Source organism: Leiobunum rupestre, chromosome 1, assembly GCF_980474605.1.
Source record: "Leiobunum rupestre chromosome 1, qqLeiRupe1.1.hap1, whole genome shotgun sequence".
NCBI classification, from domain to species: Eukaryota; Metazoa; Arthropoda; class Arachnida; order Opiliones; family Sclerosomatidae; genus Leiobunum; species Leiobunum rupestre.
Window position 1 is genome coordinate 17214451 of NC_143384.1, and position 16158 is coordinate 17230608.

Here is a 16158-nt window from a genome sequence, read left to right on the forward strand (position 1 = left end):
TCATGGAATTAAAACATTTATTTTTTTCTGAAAAATATGGAAAATTTTCCGAAAAAAAGACCTCTTTCATTTTCCGGGAAATTTTCCGACTTACAACATCAATATTTTTTCAAAATAGGTTTCAACGTAGGTTATTTAAAAATTTAATTATATACTCAAAATATAATAGAAATCAATTTATAGCAACTGTGGAACGATTAAAAATCTACGTGTTGTCAAGAATATATTTATTTATAAATCGGTAGAGTCACCACGCTCTAACAGTAAATTTATTCCTCGTAAAACAAAATCAACTCAGCATGGTATCTAATTTGTTCCCTAAAACTGACATCTTCCGATCGAGGAGTACAAATCCCGTACACTCTACCAGGGGAGTAGCTAAGGTCTCCGGGCCCCCATACGAGAAACCCTTTTGGGGGGGCCCCCTATAATCAGTGGCATTAATAAGGGACGAGTGGAGACCCCCTCAATTATAGAGCCCCTTGAAGCCGGGGGGGGGGGTGCTGCATTGCGGGCTAATTAGTTACGCCACTGTACTCTAGAGAAAAATGCTTTTAGAAATCTTGAAATCAACTTGAAAATTCCGAAATCTGGCCGTAAATCAGCTCCCCAAATTTCCAGATCAAACCACTCTCTTCCGACGCACACATGTCGGTGACATGTTTAATAATAATAATAATCAGCTAGGCTAATACCCAAGACACCACACTAGGCCTAAGTCACCGAGCGACTTTTAAAGCCATTAATTCAGGTGGCCGGGTTACAATGCGTAGGAGGGTGGTGGAAAGCCCTTCATGACGCGCGAGCCAACAGCTCCTTACACTAACTATTACCAAGTTTTTATGGAAGGGGAAACCGAAGATCTCGAGGGAAAACCCCGTAAACCAGTGGGAAGAGAACTTGCATAAGGAGTTGTTCCGAGTTTTCACCCAGTGCCACAAGCTAGGATCGAACTCAGCTAGCTGCGAGGCGAAAGTGCTAACCACTCCGCCACCCCCCTACCTTCCTTCCCCCCTCTTTTATAGCGAGGGGTGGGGCATCAACCTTGATACCCACAGATCGTCCCAATACAATCATTATCTCTAAGTATGAATAAATATATTTATACTGAATACGAAACCAAAAATACGTTTTTAGACTTGCTTGACGTTCGCTCTGAATGTAAAGCCGGTAGTCCTTTTCCGCTTAATTGATTTTAAAGCGTATTTATTTAATTATAATTAACGGCAAGGGCGACGTTATTAGTAAAATCAATGATCCGCGGATCACGCCAGCGAACCTAATCGAGTGTGCAAATTCGTTCATCGCTTCAAATATAGTTTAGCCATTTATACATTCACGTCCAAAGCATTCAATACGAAATCATTCTCTCTCTTTGGCGAAAATTAGCGAACGCGTTTCCCGTATCGCTTACAAGATGGCGATATCATCGCTAATTAACAGCTACATTCGTTTCGACGATGGCCAAGTTTTCGATTTTAATTATTTTAACTTACTTGAAAGTATAACTAAAATTAAAGGTTTTTTATTGTACCTTGATAAATTAAATCTTTTTATTGTACAATAAAAATTATACGCTTTTATTGTACAATAAAAATTAAACGGTTTTTATTGTACGATTAAAATTAAGCGCTTTTTATTGTACAATTGAAATTAAGCACTTTTCATTAGACAATAAAAATTAAACGCTTTTTATTGAACGTTTAAAATTAAACTCTTTTCATTAAATAATAAAAATTAAGCGCTTTTCATTAGACAATAAAAATTAAGCGCTTTTCATTAGACAATAAAAATTAAGCCCTCTTCATTAGACAATAAAAATTAAACGCTTTTTATTGTAAGATTAAAATTAAATGTTTTTATTGTACAGTAAAAATTAAACGCTTTTATTGTACAAATAAAATTGAATTTATTTATTCTACAAAAAAAGAAATAAAATGTTTTTATTCCAATATTAGCCCAATAATGTTCGCAAATTTAAATTCACGGAATTTTCGCCTCATTTTTCAAAGCCAAAAGTAAATCTACACCTCTAGACTAGTCTAAAATATAAAAACCTTAAAAAGTAATTTATGTTTAAATTTTTATTTTTTCCTGTTTTCTGGAAAATTAACAACTCTACGTCAAATTAAGTACTAATTCTGTAAAATAAAAAGGAGTAATTTTCTCGTATCGAACCAATGTGGTGCTAATCCTTCTGTAAAACCACACATTATTTTTCATCGTAATTTCCTCAAACAAGGTGGCGTGTTTTCTTGTTCATATCAAAAGGGCTTTTTCGTAAAAATTACGATTCGAAAAGCGTATCGTTAATTTACGTCGCGAATGGGGAAAAAGTGGAATTCTATAAATCTTTCGAGGTTTGTCGTATTATAGCTTCTTTTATATTATTTTGCGCCCCCTGGGAGTCGTCTGTGGACATTGAAATCTTAAATGACGCGCATCCAATCGTGCTATAGTGGTTTGCAAATTTATCCACTATTTTCGAGAATACGTTGTTTGAATTGTAAATTTCGACATAAATATGTTTTCTTTACCACCCGAAAAAAAGATTATTTTTGTATACTCTTAGCCATTAGAATTTAAGTTAGTTACTATTTATAATTTACTATTCAAGTTAATTACTATTAATAAATTTCCTATTTAAGTTAATTACTATCAATAATTTACTATTTAAGTTAATTACTATTTATAATAAACTATTTAAGTTAATTACTATTTATAATAAACTATTTAAGTTAATTACTATTAATAATTTACTATTTAAGTTAATTACTATTAATAATTTACTATTTAAGTTAATTACTATTAATAATTTACTATTTAATATAATTACTATTAATAATTTAAAATTCAAGTTAATTACTATTAATAATTTACTATTTAAGTTAATTACTATTAATAATTTAAAATTCAAGTTAATTACTATTAATAATTTACTATTTAAGTTAATTACTATTAATAATTTAAAATTCAAGTTAATTACTACTAATAATTTACTATTTAAGTTAATTACTAATAATAATTTAGTATTCAAGTTAATTACTATTTATAATAAATTATTTAAGTTAATTACTATTTATAATTTACTATTTAAGTTAATTACTATTAATAATTTAAAATTCAAGTTAATTACTATTAATAATTTAAAATTCAAGTTAATTACTATAAAAATATTTACTATTTAAATTTTCTAAACATAAAAAACTTAAAAAGTATTTGAATAATTTAAAATTCACACTAAAACCTATTTGAACACGTTTTCTTGAAATATAACGTTTGTTTCTCAGTGATAAAATTAAATTTAAACATTTTTAAGTAACACAATTTATTGTGGTAGCTAAATATACTACATGCATTATACATTACCTTTAATTGTAAGTAATTAGTGGCCAGTCTGTCACCCACTTATAAGAAAATTAACATTTATCCCACGTAATTAATTGCTAGTATGTTAACGACGACTTAGACAAAATTAACATTTATCCAGAAATTTTGTCTACCTTAAAATTACGATATTTAATTTCTGAAATTGTCACTAAATTATTTCCAGGAAATTGTAGATTTTGAGATAGAAAAAATCCGCTTCTATAGAAAAGAATACGTGCGAAACAGCGTATTATGGAAAAATCCATTGTTTTACTACTCCTTTTAAAAAAAAAGAGTAAATTTCTTTCGATGATTCGAAGAGATTTCGTCGAGTCGTTCCAATAATTTCTTCGCCCTGAGATCGTCCTATTAAGATTCCTTTTAGGGTTATTCTACATATTCCATTTCTTTTTAATAAAACAGATAGAAAAGCCTTATTGAATATTCTTCTCATGTTTGATATCGTCATGATTTTCTCGAAAAGGAAATAAGTGTTTTTATTACATAAAATTGGAGAAAAAAATGTGTAAATGCTTTCTAGTTTTGCATAATTTCTTCGTAACGGTTTGGTTTTTGCATTTTATCCCAAATTGAAGAAAATGTGTTTTTTGTTTTAATACAAAATTTCCTTGCTTGTATTTGTCAGATTTACATACTAAATTACTTTTTTTATTTATGAAGAAAGGTATATTTGAAATTTTACTATTATTTAATTTATTTTTTAAGTGGCTCAAGTATTGATATACCCTATCCCATTGGATGAAATTTTAAAAACGAAGCAGCAGGGAAACGCGAACATTAAGGTTTGGGTTCGTGTGATAGGTAAAAAAGGACTTTTGTAAACAAATTGAGGTAACCAACGTAAAAAGGTAAACTTAAACAGTATTTAACGTCCCTGCTGCTTAGTTTTGCGCTTGTTGCAGCCTACTTCCACGGGCTAGTAGGCCACACTTTGAAGCTGTCTGGCGCTCTTATAACTCATCATATAAGAAAATGAAAAAAAAACAGACATACTTCTCAACTTACCCCCTACAACTCCTTCAAATTTTTCCATAACCTTTTGAAACACCCTGTATATTAGAAGCAAAGAAATGAATGAATAAATTTCGAATAAAATTAACCCAATTTTAATTTTATTTTCTCACAATTTTTGGTAAGCCTAAAAAGTAAAATGGCGGCCACTGCTTCAAGGCGTGTTCAACTCACTAACGTAGGTCTAATTTAGATGTACGTGTATATTAGAACTAAAGAAATGAATGAATAAATTTCGAATTAAATTAACCCAATTTTAATTTTATTTTCTCACACATTTTGGTAAGCCTAAAAAGTAAGATGGCGGCCACTGCTTCAAGGCGTGTTCAACTCACTAACGTAGATCTAATTTAGATATACTTGTATATTAGAACTAAAGAAATGAATGAATGAATTTCGAATAAAATTAACCCAATTTTAATTTTATTTTCTCACAATTTTTGGTAAGCCTAAAAAGTCAAATGGCGGCCACTGCTTCAAGGCGTGTTCAACTCACTAACGTAGGTCTAATTTAGATGTACGTGTATATTAGAACTAAAGAAAGGAATGAATAAATTTCGAATTAAATTAACCCAATTTTAATTTTATTTTCTCACACTTTTTGGTAAGCCTAAAAAGTAAAATGGCGGCCACTGCTTCAAGGCGTGTTCAACTCACTAACGTAGGTCTAATTTAGATGTACGTGTATATTAGAACTAAAGAAATGAATGAATAAATTTCGAATAAAATTAACCCAATTTTAATTTTATTTTATCACAATTTTTGGTAAGCCTAAAAAGTAAGATGGCGGCCACTGATTCAAGGCGTGTTCAACTCACTAACGTAGGCCTCATTTAGATATACGTGTATATTAGAACTAAAGAAATGAATAACTAAAGAATTAAATTAACCCAATTTAAATTTCATTTTCTTACACTTTTTGTTAAGCCTAAACTGCAAGATGGCAGCCACTGCTTCAAGGCGTGATCAACTCACTAACGTAGGCCTAATTTATATCTAAGCCTAAAAAGTAAGATGGCGGCCACTGCTTCAAGGCGTATTGAACTCACTAACGTAGGCCTAATTTAGATATACGTGTATATTAGAACTAAAGAAATGAATAAATAAATTTCGAATAAAATTCACGCATTTTTAATTTTTTTCCTTACAATTTTTGTCATCATCAGAACGAAACACTTTGTTGATTACGTTTTGTTTTTTCTTTTTAATGATGATTATGTACAAGCACATTAGAAGACCGGTTGAAAGAGGAACTCTTTTAGTTTTATTCTAATATATTATTTTCAACACTGTAAAGTAGATAATATAGATTGTACGAAAATGTAAAATACAGCAACTATATCTTGTATCTCTTTTTCAAGATATTCTTGTCATTCGTACTTAAAGAATTACAATTAAATTCAAATTTCGTTATTTTCTTTTTAATTTTTAATTCCTGAAATGAGTATTTTTTTAGTTTTTTTTTTATCTCTCTGGTCTGAAATACTTTTATTTGAGTATTGATACTCCATGCCTACTCTGATTATTATTTTTCGTTTTAAAATTATTAAGTAAAATCTTATTTTTAATTTTTTTTTTTAAATTTGTCATGTTTTAAAATTATTTTAGAATTTGGGGAATGAAAAATAAATTCAAATTTTCCGTTTAGAGAATAACATTTTCTTTTTAATTTAACTTAATTCGATAACTATTCACCACAGTAAACGTTTAAGAATAGAATACTTATGTATAATATTTACACCCATTTTCTTTTAAATCCCATTATTTTTTCCTTTAATTTAAATCTTACTTTAATTCATCAATCCACAGTGTTCTTTTATTTTTATTTATTTCCTTCGTTGGAAATCAATTTTATTTTTTTTAAAAGTCCCCGATCTCAATTCATTAAAATATCTTTTTTTCTTGAAAACAACGTCATGTTTTTTATCTTCATTTCGAAAGAGAGCATTATATGTCACGGTTTGTTTTAGCGCCGCGGAGTAGTTTTTTTTTTGAGGCGCGGTAGTTTGTTTGTTTGTTTTAAATAATTATACTGTACATTATTGCTTCGTAAATCCACTTTAATTTATTCGTCCCGAATAGCGTTAGCACACTGTCGTCGAAATTTTCACAAATCGTAGTTCGATGAACGTCCGTCGGATGTCGCCACTTTCGCAAAAACATTTTTCTTTTGAAATCCTTTCCCGCATTCTTTAGATATAATTTAAATTAAACTATCACGATATATTCTACGAATACGCGCTATTATATATACTTTTTTTATTATATAAAAAGAGAACGTTTTGTTTTATTTCCGCTGGTTCGTTTGCGTCGCGTTTTATTAAAAAAAATGTTTGTCCGCCAGCCAGCCGGCCGGCCGACCGACCGAACGCTGTCAGACTATAACGTCAGAGTTCACGTCACTAGCATTAGTAACGCTGGAAGGCCTACGAATTTGGTCCTCGCTCGTTTGAGGCGAATGAAGTTCCGAGATTCGCTAGATCTCGGTAGCTTCATTCAAGGACCATCTTCGTAGGACCTCCAGTCCGGCAGTCAGGCCATCGCGCCAACCATGCTGTTGGAGCCGGCCAAGTGGCCCAAGGAGCCGGAGCCCAGTTGCAGGCCGTGGTGTCCGCTGGAGGAGAGGGCCAAGCCCGACAGGCCCGGGCCCGTGGAGGTCATGTGCATTTGAGGGGAAGTGACGAAGGAGCCCGCCATGGAGATGGGCATGTTGCCCTGGTGCATGTAATGGTTCATGGTCATGGACATGTGGCCCGCCGGCGAGAAGCTGGAGAAGGCCTTGTCGTGCAGCGGCTTGATGCATTCCGGGATGGCGATGCAGCCCTTCTTCTTCTTGCTCTTCGACGACAACTTCCGGTTGCGAGTCTGGATGCCTTCTTTTTTCATCGTCAATGGACGATTTACCTAAGAAGATAATCGTCAATTGGACACATTAATCTAAGCTAGTTTAGTTTGCTATTATTGCTGGTTTTCAACCAATAGGTTCATTCCTCAAGTCAACTGTAGGCTTTCAACTATTAGAATAAATTCGTAAAGTCAACTGTAGGTTTTCAACAAATAGGTTAATTCCTGATGTCGACTGAAGGCTTTCAACAAATAGGTTAATTCCTTAAGTGATCTGTAGGTTTTCAAAAAATAGGTTAATTCCTAAAGTTCTGTAGGTTTTCAACAAATAGGTTAAATCCTAAAATTCTGTAGGTTTTCAACAAATAGGTTAAATCCTAAAATTCTGTAGGTTTTCAAAAAAATAGGTTAATTCCTTAAGTTCTGTAGGTTTTCAACAAATAGGTTAAATCCTAAAGTTATTTGTAGGTTTTCAACAAATAGGTTAATTCCGTAAAGTTATTTGTAAGTTTTCAACAAATAGGTGGATTCCTAAAGTCGACTGTAGGTTTTCAACAATTAGGTTAGTTCCTACAGTCGACTGAAGATTTTCAACAAATAATTAAATTCCTTAAGTGATCTGTAGGTTTTCAAAAAAGAGGTTAAGAGAACAGATAACGTAATCCACCCCTGAAAAACGTGTAACGGAAACTTGTGGGAGTTGTAGCTTTAAATTGTACAATAAACGCTCGTAAAAGTTCCCCGTTCACGTGTACGTGGGGTGGCTGAACCTGATATCTAAAAATCTATTTTTAAAATAACTTGAAAGAAATAATCTTTAAATCTTAAACGAATCAGATAATATTTCCATATTAAATTTTGCATATCCGTACAGAAAAATATCGCTTCGTTAATAATTAATCCAATAGCATTTTTAAAATCACGAGTTTCACAAAAATATGTAAAAAAAAAACCTTAATAAATTTCAAACGAATCAAATAATATTTATATATTTGAATATCCCTACAGAAAAACAATCAAAACACTTAACTTCGTTAATAATTAATTAATTAATTAATTAATAAAGCTGCATTACGCGAAAAAGCCCGAATAATAAACACGCCCCTTTTACATTCAATTAATATCGTTTAATTAATATAAACAATCACGCTCTCTGAGATGAAAAACAAATAATGGTTGTACAAAAAAGGGGGTGTCTCCATTGTGAATGCCCCCTACCGCCTCACACCGGAAATCGGTGGCAAAAAGTGTTCGTTTAGTCGCACGGGGGAGCCACGGGAAAGAAAGATTAAACTCCCTATTAGCCCCGTTCAATTAATAATGAGAAAAAGTGAAAAAAAAATGTCGCCGTGTATTTAATATAGTAAACTTTTCACGTTTACGTCCAGGATCTGCTATTAATTGGCTTTTTATTTTTTATTTCTTTTTTAATTGGGGAAAATTTCCCGTCGTCGAAGGAAGGGGGGGGGGGCAACGTACATTCCTCCCTCCCCTCGGAAAAATAAGGCCATGACTAGGACGCGTTATACCGATGTTAAAAGGCGGGACTGACAATAATTTAAAGAATACTTAAAACGTCTCTAATTCGCGTGCTTCGAACACTTCGTATTCTTGCCATTAACTATATTAATTCTTACTTTAAGTGAATATAAAAAAAGTGTTTTATAAAAAAAAGTCATTATTGATAATTTTCTGGACACTGCCCTAATTTCTAGTTTGACGTGCATTTTAATGTGAATATTTCAATTTTTACTAATAAAAAAGATCTGATTTATTATTGCATAAGCTAATAATTGGTAAATACCCTTATGTCGAGTGATTTTTGTCCTAGCGTTAACTGTAAAATCCTTAATTCATATCATAAACTGTAAAGTCCTTAAGTCATATCATAAACTGTAAAATATTTAATTCATATCATAAACTGTAAAATCCTTAAATCATATCATGAACTGCAAAGTCCTTAATTCATATCATAAACTGTAAAATCCTTAAATAATATCGTCAACTGTAAAATCCTTAAATCATATCATGAACTGCAAAGTCCTTAATTCATATCATAAACTGTAAAGTCCTTAAGTCATATCATAAACTGTAAAATCTTTAATTCATATCATAAACTGTAAAATCCTTAAATCATATCATGAACTGCAAAGTCCTTAATTCATATCATAAACTGTAAAGTCCTTAATTCATATCATAAACTGTAAAATCTTTAATTCATATCATAAACTGTAAAATCCTTAAATCATATCATGAACTGCAAAGTCCTTAATTCATATCATAAACTGTAAAATCCTTAAATAATATCGTCAACTGTAAAATCCTTAAATAATATCGTCAACTGTAAAATCCTTAAATAATATCGTCAACTCAGGGCTCCCACCAAAATCTGAAAAAAAAAAAAAATAGGGAAATAGGGGATTTTTCAGGCTAGAAATAGGGTGAAATACGAACCAAATTTTGAAAGTAGGAACCAAATAGGGACTATTTTAAGAAAAATTAGATCTTTATTTTAACTGAAATTTTCACAAAAATTACTTTTAAAATAGGATATTTCTAAAACTGACTTAGTTTTAATTTGTAAAAATATTTTTTTACTCAAAATTATATAGTTCAACTTTACGACAGGGCGGCTCATTCTGAATTTTACAGAGTATTTCAATTTAGCCGAGCTCGTGGCACCACCTAATGTAGTAAATTATAGCTATAAACGTTAATCGATACAATTCTGGTTCAATATTATAAACCGATGGTACTTTTCAGCAAATTTACTAGAAATAGGGTAATTTAGGTACCAAATTCCGATTTTAAGGTGGTTTAGGGACCTCGAAAAAAAGTAGGGGCTTTTAGGTATTTTAGGGATCTGGTGGGAGCGCTGTCAACTGTAAAATCCTTAATTCATATCGTCAACTGTAAAATCCTTAATTCATATCGTCAACTGTAAAATCCTTAATTCATATCGTCAACTGTAAAATCCTTAATTCATATCGTCAACTGTAAAATCCTTAATTCATATCGTCAACTGTAAAATCCTTAATTCATATCGTCAACTGTAAAATCCTTAATTCATATAATCAACTGTAAAATCCTTTATTCAAATTGTACTATTGTCAAGGATTTTTGTGTTATCGTCAACTGTTTAAAATACTTAATTCATATCGTCAAATGTAAAATCCTACTCATTTACTCCCAATGAAAAATACTACTCTGTTGCAAATAATAATTTGCATAAAGGCGTTAAATAAAATCTTTTAAATTGGTTTTAATAATGAAATATTTTTTCAATGTTAAAATCCCTACTTTCGTATTCCAACAGTATCGGTACGTGCGTCAGAACAATAATTATATCAATTTGTAGACCAATAATATTTCATTTTGTCGAAATTCGATATCCATTACAAACCTTAAATTGAGCTGTTGGCCTTTCAATGTTTTTCAAATAAACCGATACCGGTAAAGTCTCATTTTTCACCAAAGACGTTGTAAAATCGAAGGTCCATTCAATTAAAAATATTTTAAAGAATAATTAAATGCCGCCATTGAAATCGCGACCTTCGTGAAAATTAAACATTTAACCCTGAAGTGAAGATTAAAAAAATTGGCGACTCATAATGACATAGCCCGGCGTACTTATATTAATAAGCTAGAATATATATATATATATATATATCTCTTTCTAGCTTATTATTATGCAAATTAAAAGGTATCCCCAAGTGGTAATTATTAAAACTTGCAATAAAAACGGTAATATTTGCTTTTTCAATACACCAGTAGCTTTGTCTTTTAAGCCTAAGGGAATCGACAGAATTTTTTTAAATCCAGTTTGCATCGGTGGGGCTAATGTCATCAAAACGGTATTTATATTTATGGATGAAGGTAAAAATGATGTCTAACTTTTTTCGTTCCTTATTTAAAGGAACATTTTCTAATTCAGGGTTCATACAATATTTCAAAAACCATTTTCCCTGATGTTTCCATGTTTTCCTGAGTAGTTTTGAATATTTTCCAGGTGTACTTTTTAAAACAATAGGGGTCTCTAAAATGTTAAAAGCATTACTGTTACACTTTCTAATATGGAACGTATGAATTCAATACTAAGTAATAATTTCAGTAATATTTAAACAAATTGCGCATAATTTGGAGTTCTCATAATTATTTTCCCTGATTTCCCTGATTTTTCAGGAAAATTTTCATTTTCCCTGATATTTCCAGGTTTTCACTGATTTCCATGTTTTATAACACTTAATTATTATAGTAAGGTAATGGGGATTTTAAATTATGGTTAAGTTGTCTAGGGGTAATTAATTAGAATACTTGATATTAGGATTAAGTGTTACATTAAATAAATATAATAGTGAGTTAAATGGTTACTATAATAAAATAATGAATAAACATAAGAAGCAAGTCAGAAGTATGTACAACCAAGAAATGTATTTACACGAACACAAAGAAAGTATATTTACAAAATGAGTAAAATACGTTACAGTTTGTATGAACCCTGTAATTAATTTTCTCACTTTCCCAAATAAACTGTTTAAATAACGCCAACAGATTTCACCCGTTTCTGTAATTTTTCTTCAACGAAATTGTATTTCTTATTTATACCTACTTATAGAATAAATTATTAAAAACACGTTTTAAGCGCTTTCTCTAAAATTGAATGATAATTAGATTTTAAACGTGAAGTTATTTAAAATTGCGCTTGTTTTTATACGAATTTTTATTGAGGAACGCAATGTCAAAGCTATCATAATAATTAACTTTTCTATTTGAAAAAAAAAATCTATATCAATTATGGTAATTTAAAAAATTTAACATTATTTAGTTTACCTTGAATGAGTGCTACCAAGTTCGAACTTATTTTTTTTAAATTTTAACTTCAGTTTAAAATTTAAAACTTTTATCGACTGAAATTATTTTTTATTTTAATCTATTTTTAATATAATATTTTTCTCTATTATATTTTGAAATGTTTTTTATAAATAGTGATATTTTAATTAAATAATTTTAATTATATTAATATAACTTTTTTAATTATAATTTTGATATATTACTGTGTACTTCTTGACTGAATTTTAATTTTAATCTAATTTCAATAATTATTTTTAAATTGATTAATAACTTAATTAATAGTGATATATTACCGTGCACTTTTTTTAACTGTATTCATTATAATTTTAACCTAATATTAATATTAATTTTTTTCTGTGTTATATTTGGTAATATTATATTTTCTTGACTGTATTATTATTTTAATCTAATTTGAATATATTTTTTTAAATATTATATTTTGTGATATTTTTAAGAATAGTGTTATATTACTGTCTACTTTTCCGCTGTTTTAATTATCATTTTAATCTAATTTAAATATATAGTTTTTAAATATTATATTTTGTAATATTTTTTTCATGAATATAGATATAAATTTATACCCACATACTTTGCGTATTTTAAAAACGACGTAGAAAAATACTGTAGGCGGTGCCGGCAAAAAAAAATAATTTATTTGTTAATTTGTTATAAACATTTTTTTATCCCGTAATACGCCCATCACAATGTGACTGGTCAGTGAAGAAATAGCGTAAAATCCTTCCTATTTAAACGGTATTTCTCCTAGTAATAATTCTATTCGAGCAGTCGCCTTGTACAGCGCTGACGGACGACGTGGGTGATGTGTATAGTGAATTCCATTTAAAATATCCTGCTACCGAATTTTCACATCACCTTTCAATCCTCGTGGTCATTAATTTACTCGAGGTGGCCGGAAATAAAAACGTACAAGCCACACTGGAGTCCCCTCTTTCTGCCCCCCCCCCTTACACCCAGTTTAACCCCCCCCCCCACGTGTTTTTAAATTTTTCTAAATCTTCTCCTGGGTACTACCCACGCGAATCTATTTTTCTAACACACGCCTATCACGTTGATGTTTAGTTATCGAAGTTATCGAAAATTGTAAGTCTTAATATTAGCACGACTTTTCTCTGATTTATTACCTCATGATTTTTATCGATTTGCTATAACTGTATCGTTAAATTTATCGACGATTGAGTTATCGTTGTAAATGCTATCTTTGGTCGATCGTTAAATTATTATACCGTATAAATAAATGTCGTAATTCTTCTTTAAATAGACATTAATATTTAAATTTTATCGTTTAAGAATATCGATAGAAAGACTGATTTTTGTCATGGTGAAATAATAGAGTATAGACATAATTAAAATTACGGAAAACTAACGACGATTTAAAATATTTTTAATTAAAATATAATGTAGCCGTGATGTTACAAACGCACAACGTTTCGAATCTCATAAGATTCTTTGTCACTTGACAAAGAATCTTATCATGGATAAAGGTTATCATTACATAACAAATGTCGATACCGTTAGAGGTGATCCGTATAAAAGTTACCATGGATAACGGTTATTTCCATCAAAGTTATCATGGATAAAGGTTATAAAGCAGGGTTTCCACAGTTTTTTCACAATAAAATTCCCTGACTTTTCCAGGTTTTCCCTGACCATCTCCGGAGATTTTCCCTGACTTATTTGGTGCCAACATTTTGTATTTATAATAATAATCAGCTTGGCACCACCTTAGGCCTAAGTCATCGAGCGACTTTTAAAGCCTGTAATTCGGGTGGCCGGGTTACAATGCGTAGGAGGGTGGTAGCAAGCCCTGCAAGCCATGCGAGCCAACAGCTACACTAACTATTACCGTTAATCTATATATAAGTAAAAGTTTCCTATTTGCAACCGAAATTAAATTCCCTGACATTTCCCTGATTTTTAGCTTCATGTTTAAAATTCCCTGATTTTTCCCTGATTTATAGACTAATTTTTAAAATTCCCGGATTTTTATACCCATATTCAAATTCCCTGACTTTTCCAGGAATTCCAGGTTTTCCAGGTACCGTGGCAACCATGTAAATGTTATAAACATAAAGAACTATAATGACTTAATTTAAAGTCGATACCGTTAGATGTTATCTGGATTAAACCTATCGAGGATTTTGGCTTCAATCATCTATTGGCAAAAAACTTTAAACCTATTAACAAACTAAAAACCTTGTTAAGAAGGAAGCCTTTAGTAATATTTGAAAACATTCATCGGGTTAATATTTCATAAATGATAATTTTCAATAATATTTATCTAATAGCAAATGTGATTGTTATACAATTTAAATATATATAGCATCCTTTATCTAATAATCTAATAACAGTCTTCGCTCCAGAGACGCGTCTATAATTTCGGACGGCTACGATTCAAAATCGTTTGTTACACGGTCCAACGATGTCACTTACGAAGAGGAAGCCAGCGAAGCGAACAGCTCACCATACACTCGAAGGTGATTTGACGAGCTGTTGTAAAACAATGCAGGACAGAGACCCCTGACGTTGGACGCGAGAAAAAGAGTCATTATTTCTTTAGGTTTTTTTTCCTTTTAAATTAAAGGTTGTCAACTTTTGGGGGTGACGGAAAGCTATGGATTTTCTTCGTGTGAGGCCTTGAAATTTGCCAAGAGAATATTGTCTCTGTAAAGTACCAAAAGATGACTTCTCCGCTCAAACAAACGATTATCGCAATGTGGAACGAGCCACACTGTTTCCAATTGATCCACTTCGCTCTTGTTTACCAAGCTTGTTATTAAATTAGACTTTGTTGTATGGATTTCGGGACTTATTTGTTTGGCCAGTTATGACCACCTAAAGCTACTTCCGTGTGTGGTTTTTTCGTGAAGTTAGTATTCGTTTGCGGTTATATTTCTCAATTTGTTTTTACAAACACCTCGCATTATACGCGACAGTTTACTAGGGCTGCGCGAGTACATCGAGTACTCGGCCTTTTTTGATGTCGAGTACTCGAACTCAACCTCGAATAAGTAATTGGAGAATACTCATCGATTACCGAGTACCAAAAAATTGCATATTCGGGTACCCGATTACTCGAATAACTTTATGGGGGGCAATAAACGGTACCTACAAAGTTGTGGAATCTTTATATTAAAGGGGAAATTTTTCCGCATTAAAAGTTACTTTATACTCCTTTTAAATTTAATTTCACTCGAATAAGCTGCTCTCTAAACTCGTCGAGTATTTGTTTTTTTCTATCCTCGTTGCTTCAAAGAGAGGTTTTTACAACTTTTTTGTGGGGCAATAAACGGTACCTACAAAGTTGTGGAAACTGTGATTCATGTAAATTAAAGGAATATTTTTCAGCATTGAAAGTTTCTTTATACTCCTTTTAAATTTAATTTAATAAATTCTTGAATAAAACCAGCTTCTAATCAAGTACTCGATAACCCGACTCGTCAAAAATATTTATCGAGGTGTTTTGTAGTTACTCGACTCGAATAAGAGAAAGTTTCCCCTTAATCAATTACTCGATTACTCGACTCGACTTCAATGTTACTCGACTCGAATACTCGATGAAAAAATTTATGCTCGATTGCCTAAAACCACTACTCGCACAGCCCTACAGAGTTTACTCAATCTCGTGATAAATAAATTCAACGTGGAATTTGTAACACCGACTCTAAAATTGGACTGAAAACTGCTGTTTTGTCTACGTAAATTAACGTGGTTATTTCTTTATCACGAGCTCGATTGAGAAGTCCGTAAAATTTGATGTTCTAAACTTAGACTGAAAACAGCTGCTCTCGATTGAAAAGTAAAATGTGTCATCGTTGTTTATCAATAATAATAATTTTTTCTTTAAATATTTGTTTAACCACATTTCAAATAATCTGAAATACAAGGGATAATGTATTCCCCTAAATTTACAAGTTACTCGAATGTTACAGGAAAGCAACCCTACAGTAGTCGAGATCCACTTAAACTTTATACTTAAATTTATTAGTCTTTAATTTACTAGTCAACTTTGCACTGACTTATGTATAAACTCAAAGATCTTAA

At 31.1% G+C, this 16158-nt stretch overlaps 1 protein-coding gene across 7 annotated transcripts in view; it reads right to left on the minus strand.

Moving 5' to 3' along the window:
• Positions 1 to 5596: 5596 nt before the first annotated feature.
• The window catches only part of LOC149961209 (GATA-binding factor 2-like), a 167776-nt gene continuing 157214 nt past the window's right edge, over positions 5597 to 16158 (minus strand). For all 7 annotated transcript variants that reach the window (XM_090175876.1, XM_090175897.1, XM_090175887.1 and 4 more), the window contains one exon: positions 5597 to 7305. In XM_090175876.1, coding sequence (XP_090032002.1) covers positions 6934 to 7305 — 372 coding nt within the window. In that variant the 3' untranslated portion in view covers positions 5597 to 6933. The remainder of the gene's footprint in view (positions 7306 to 16158) is intronic.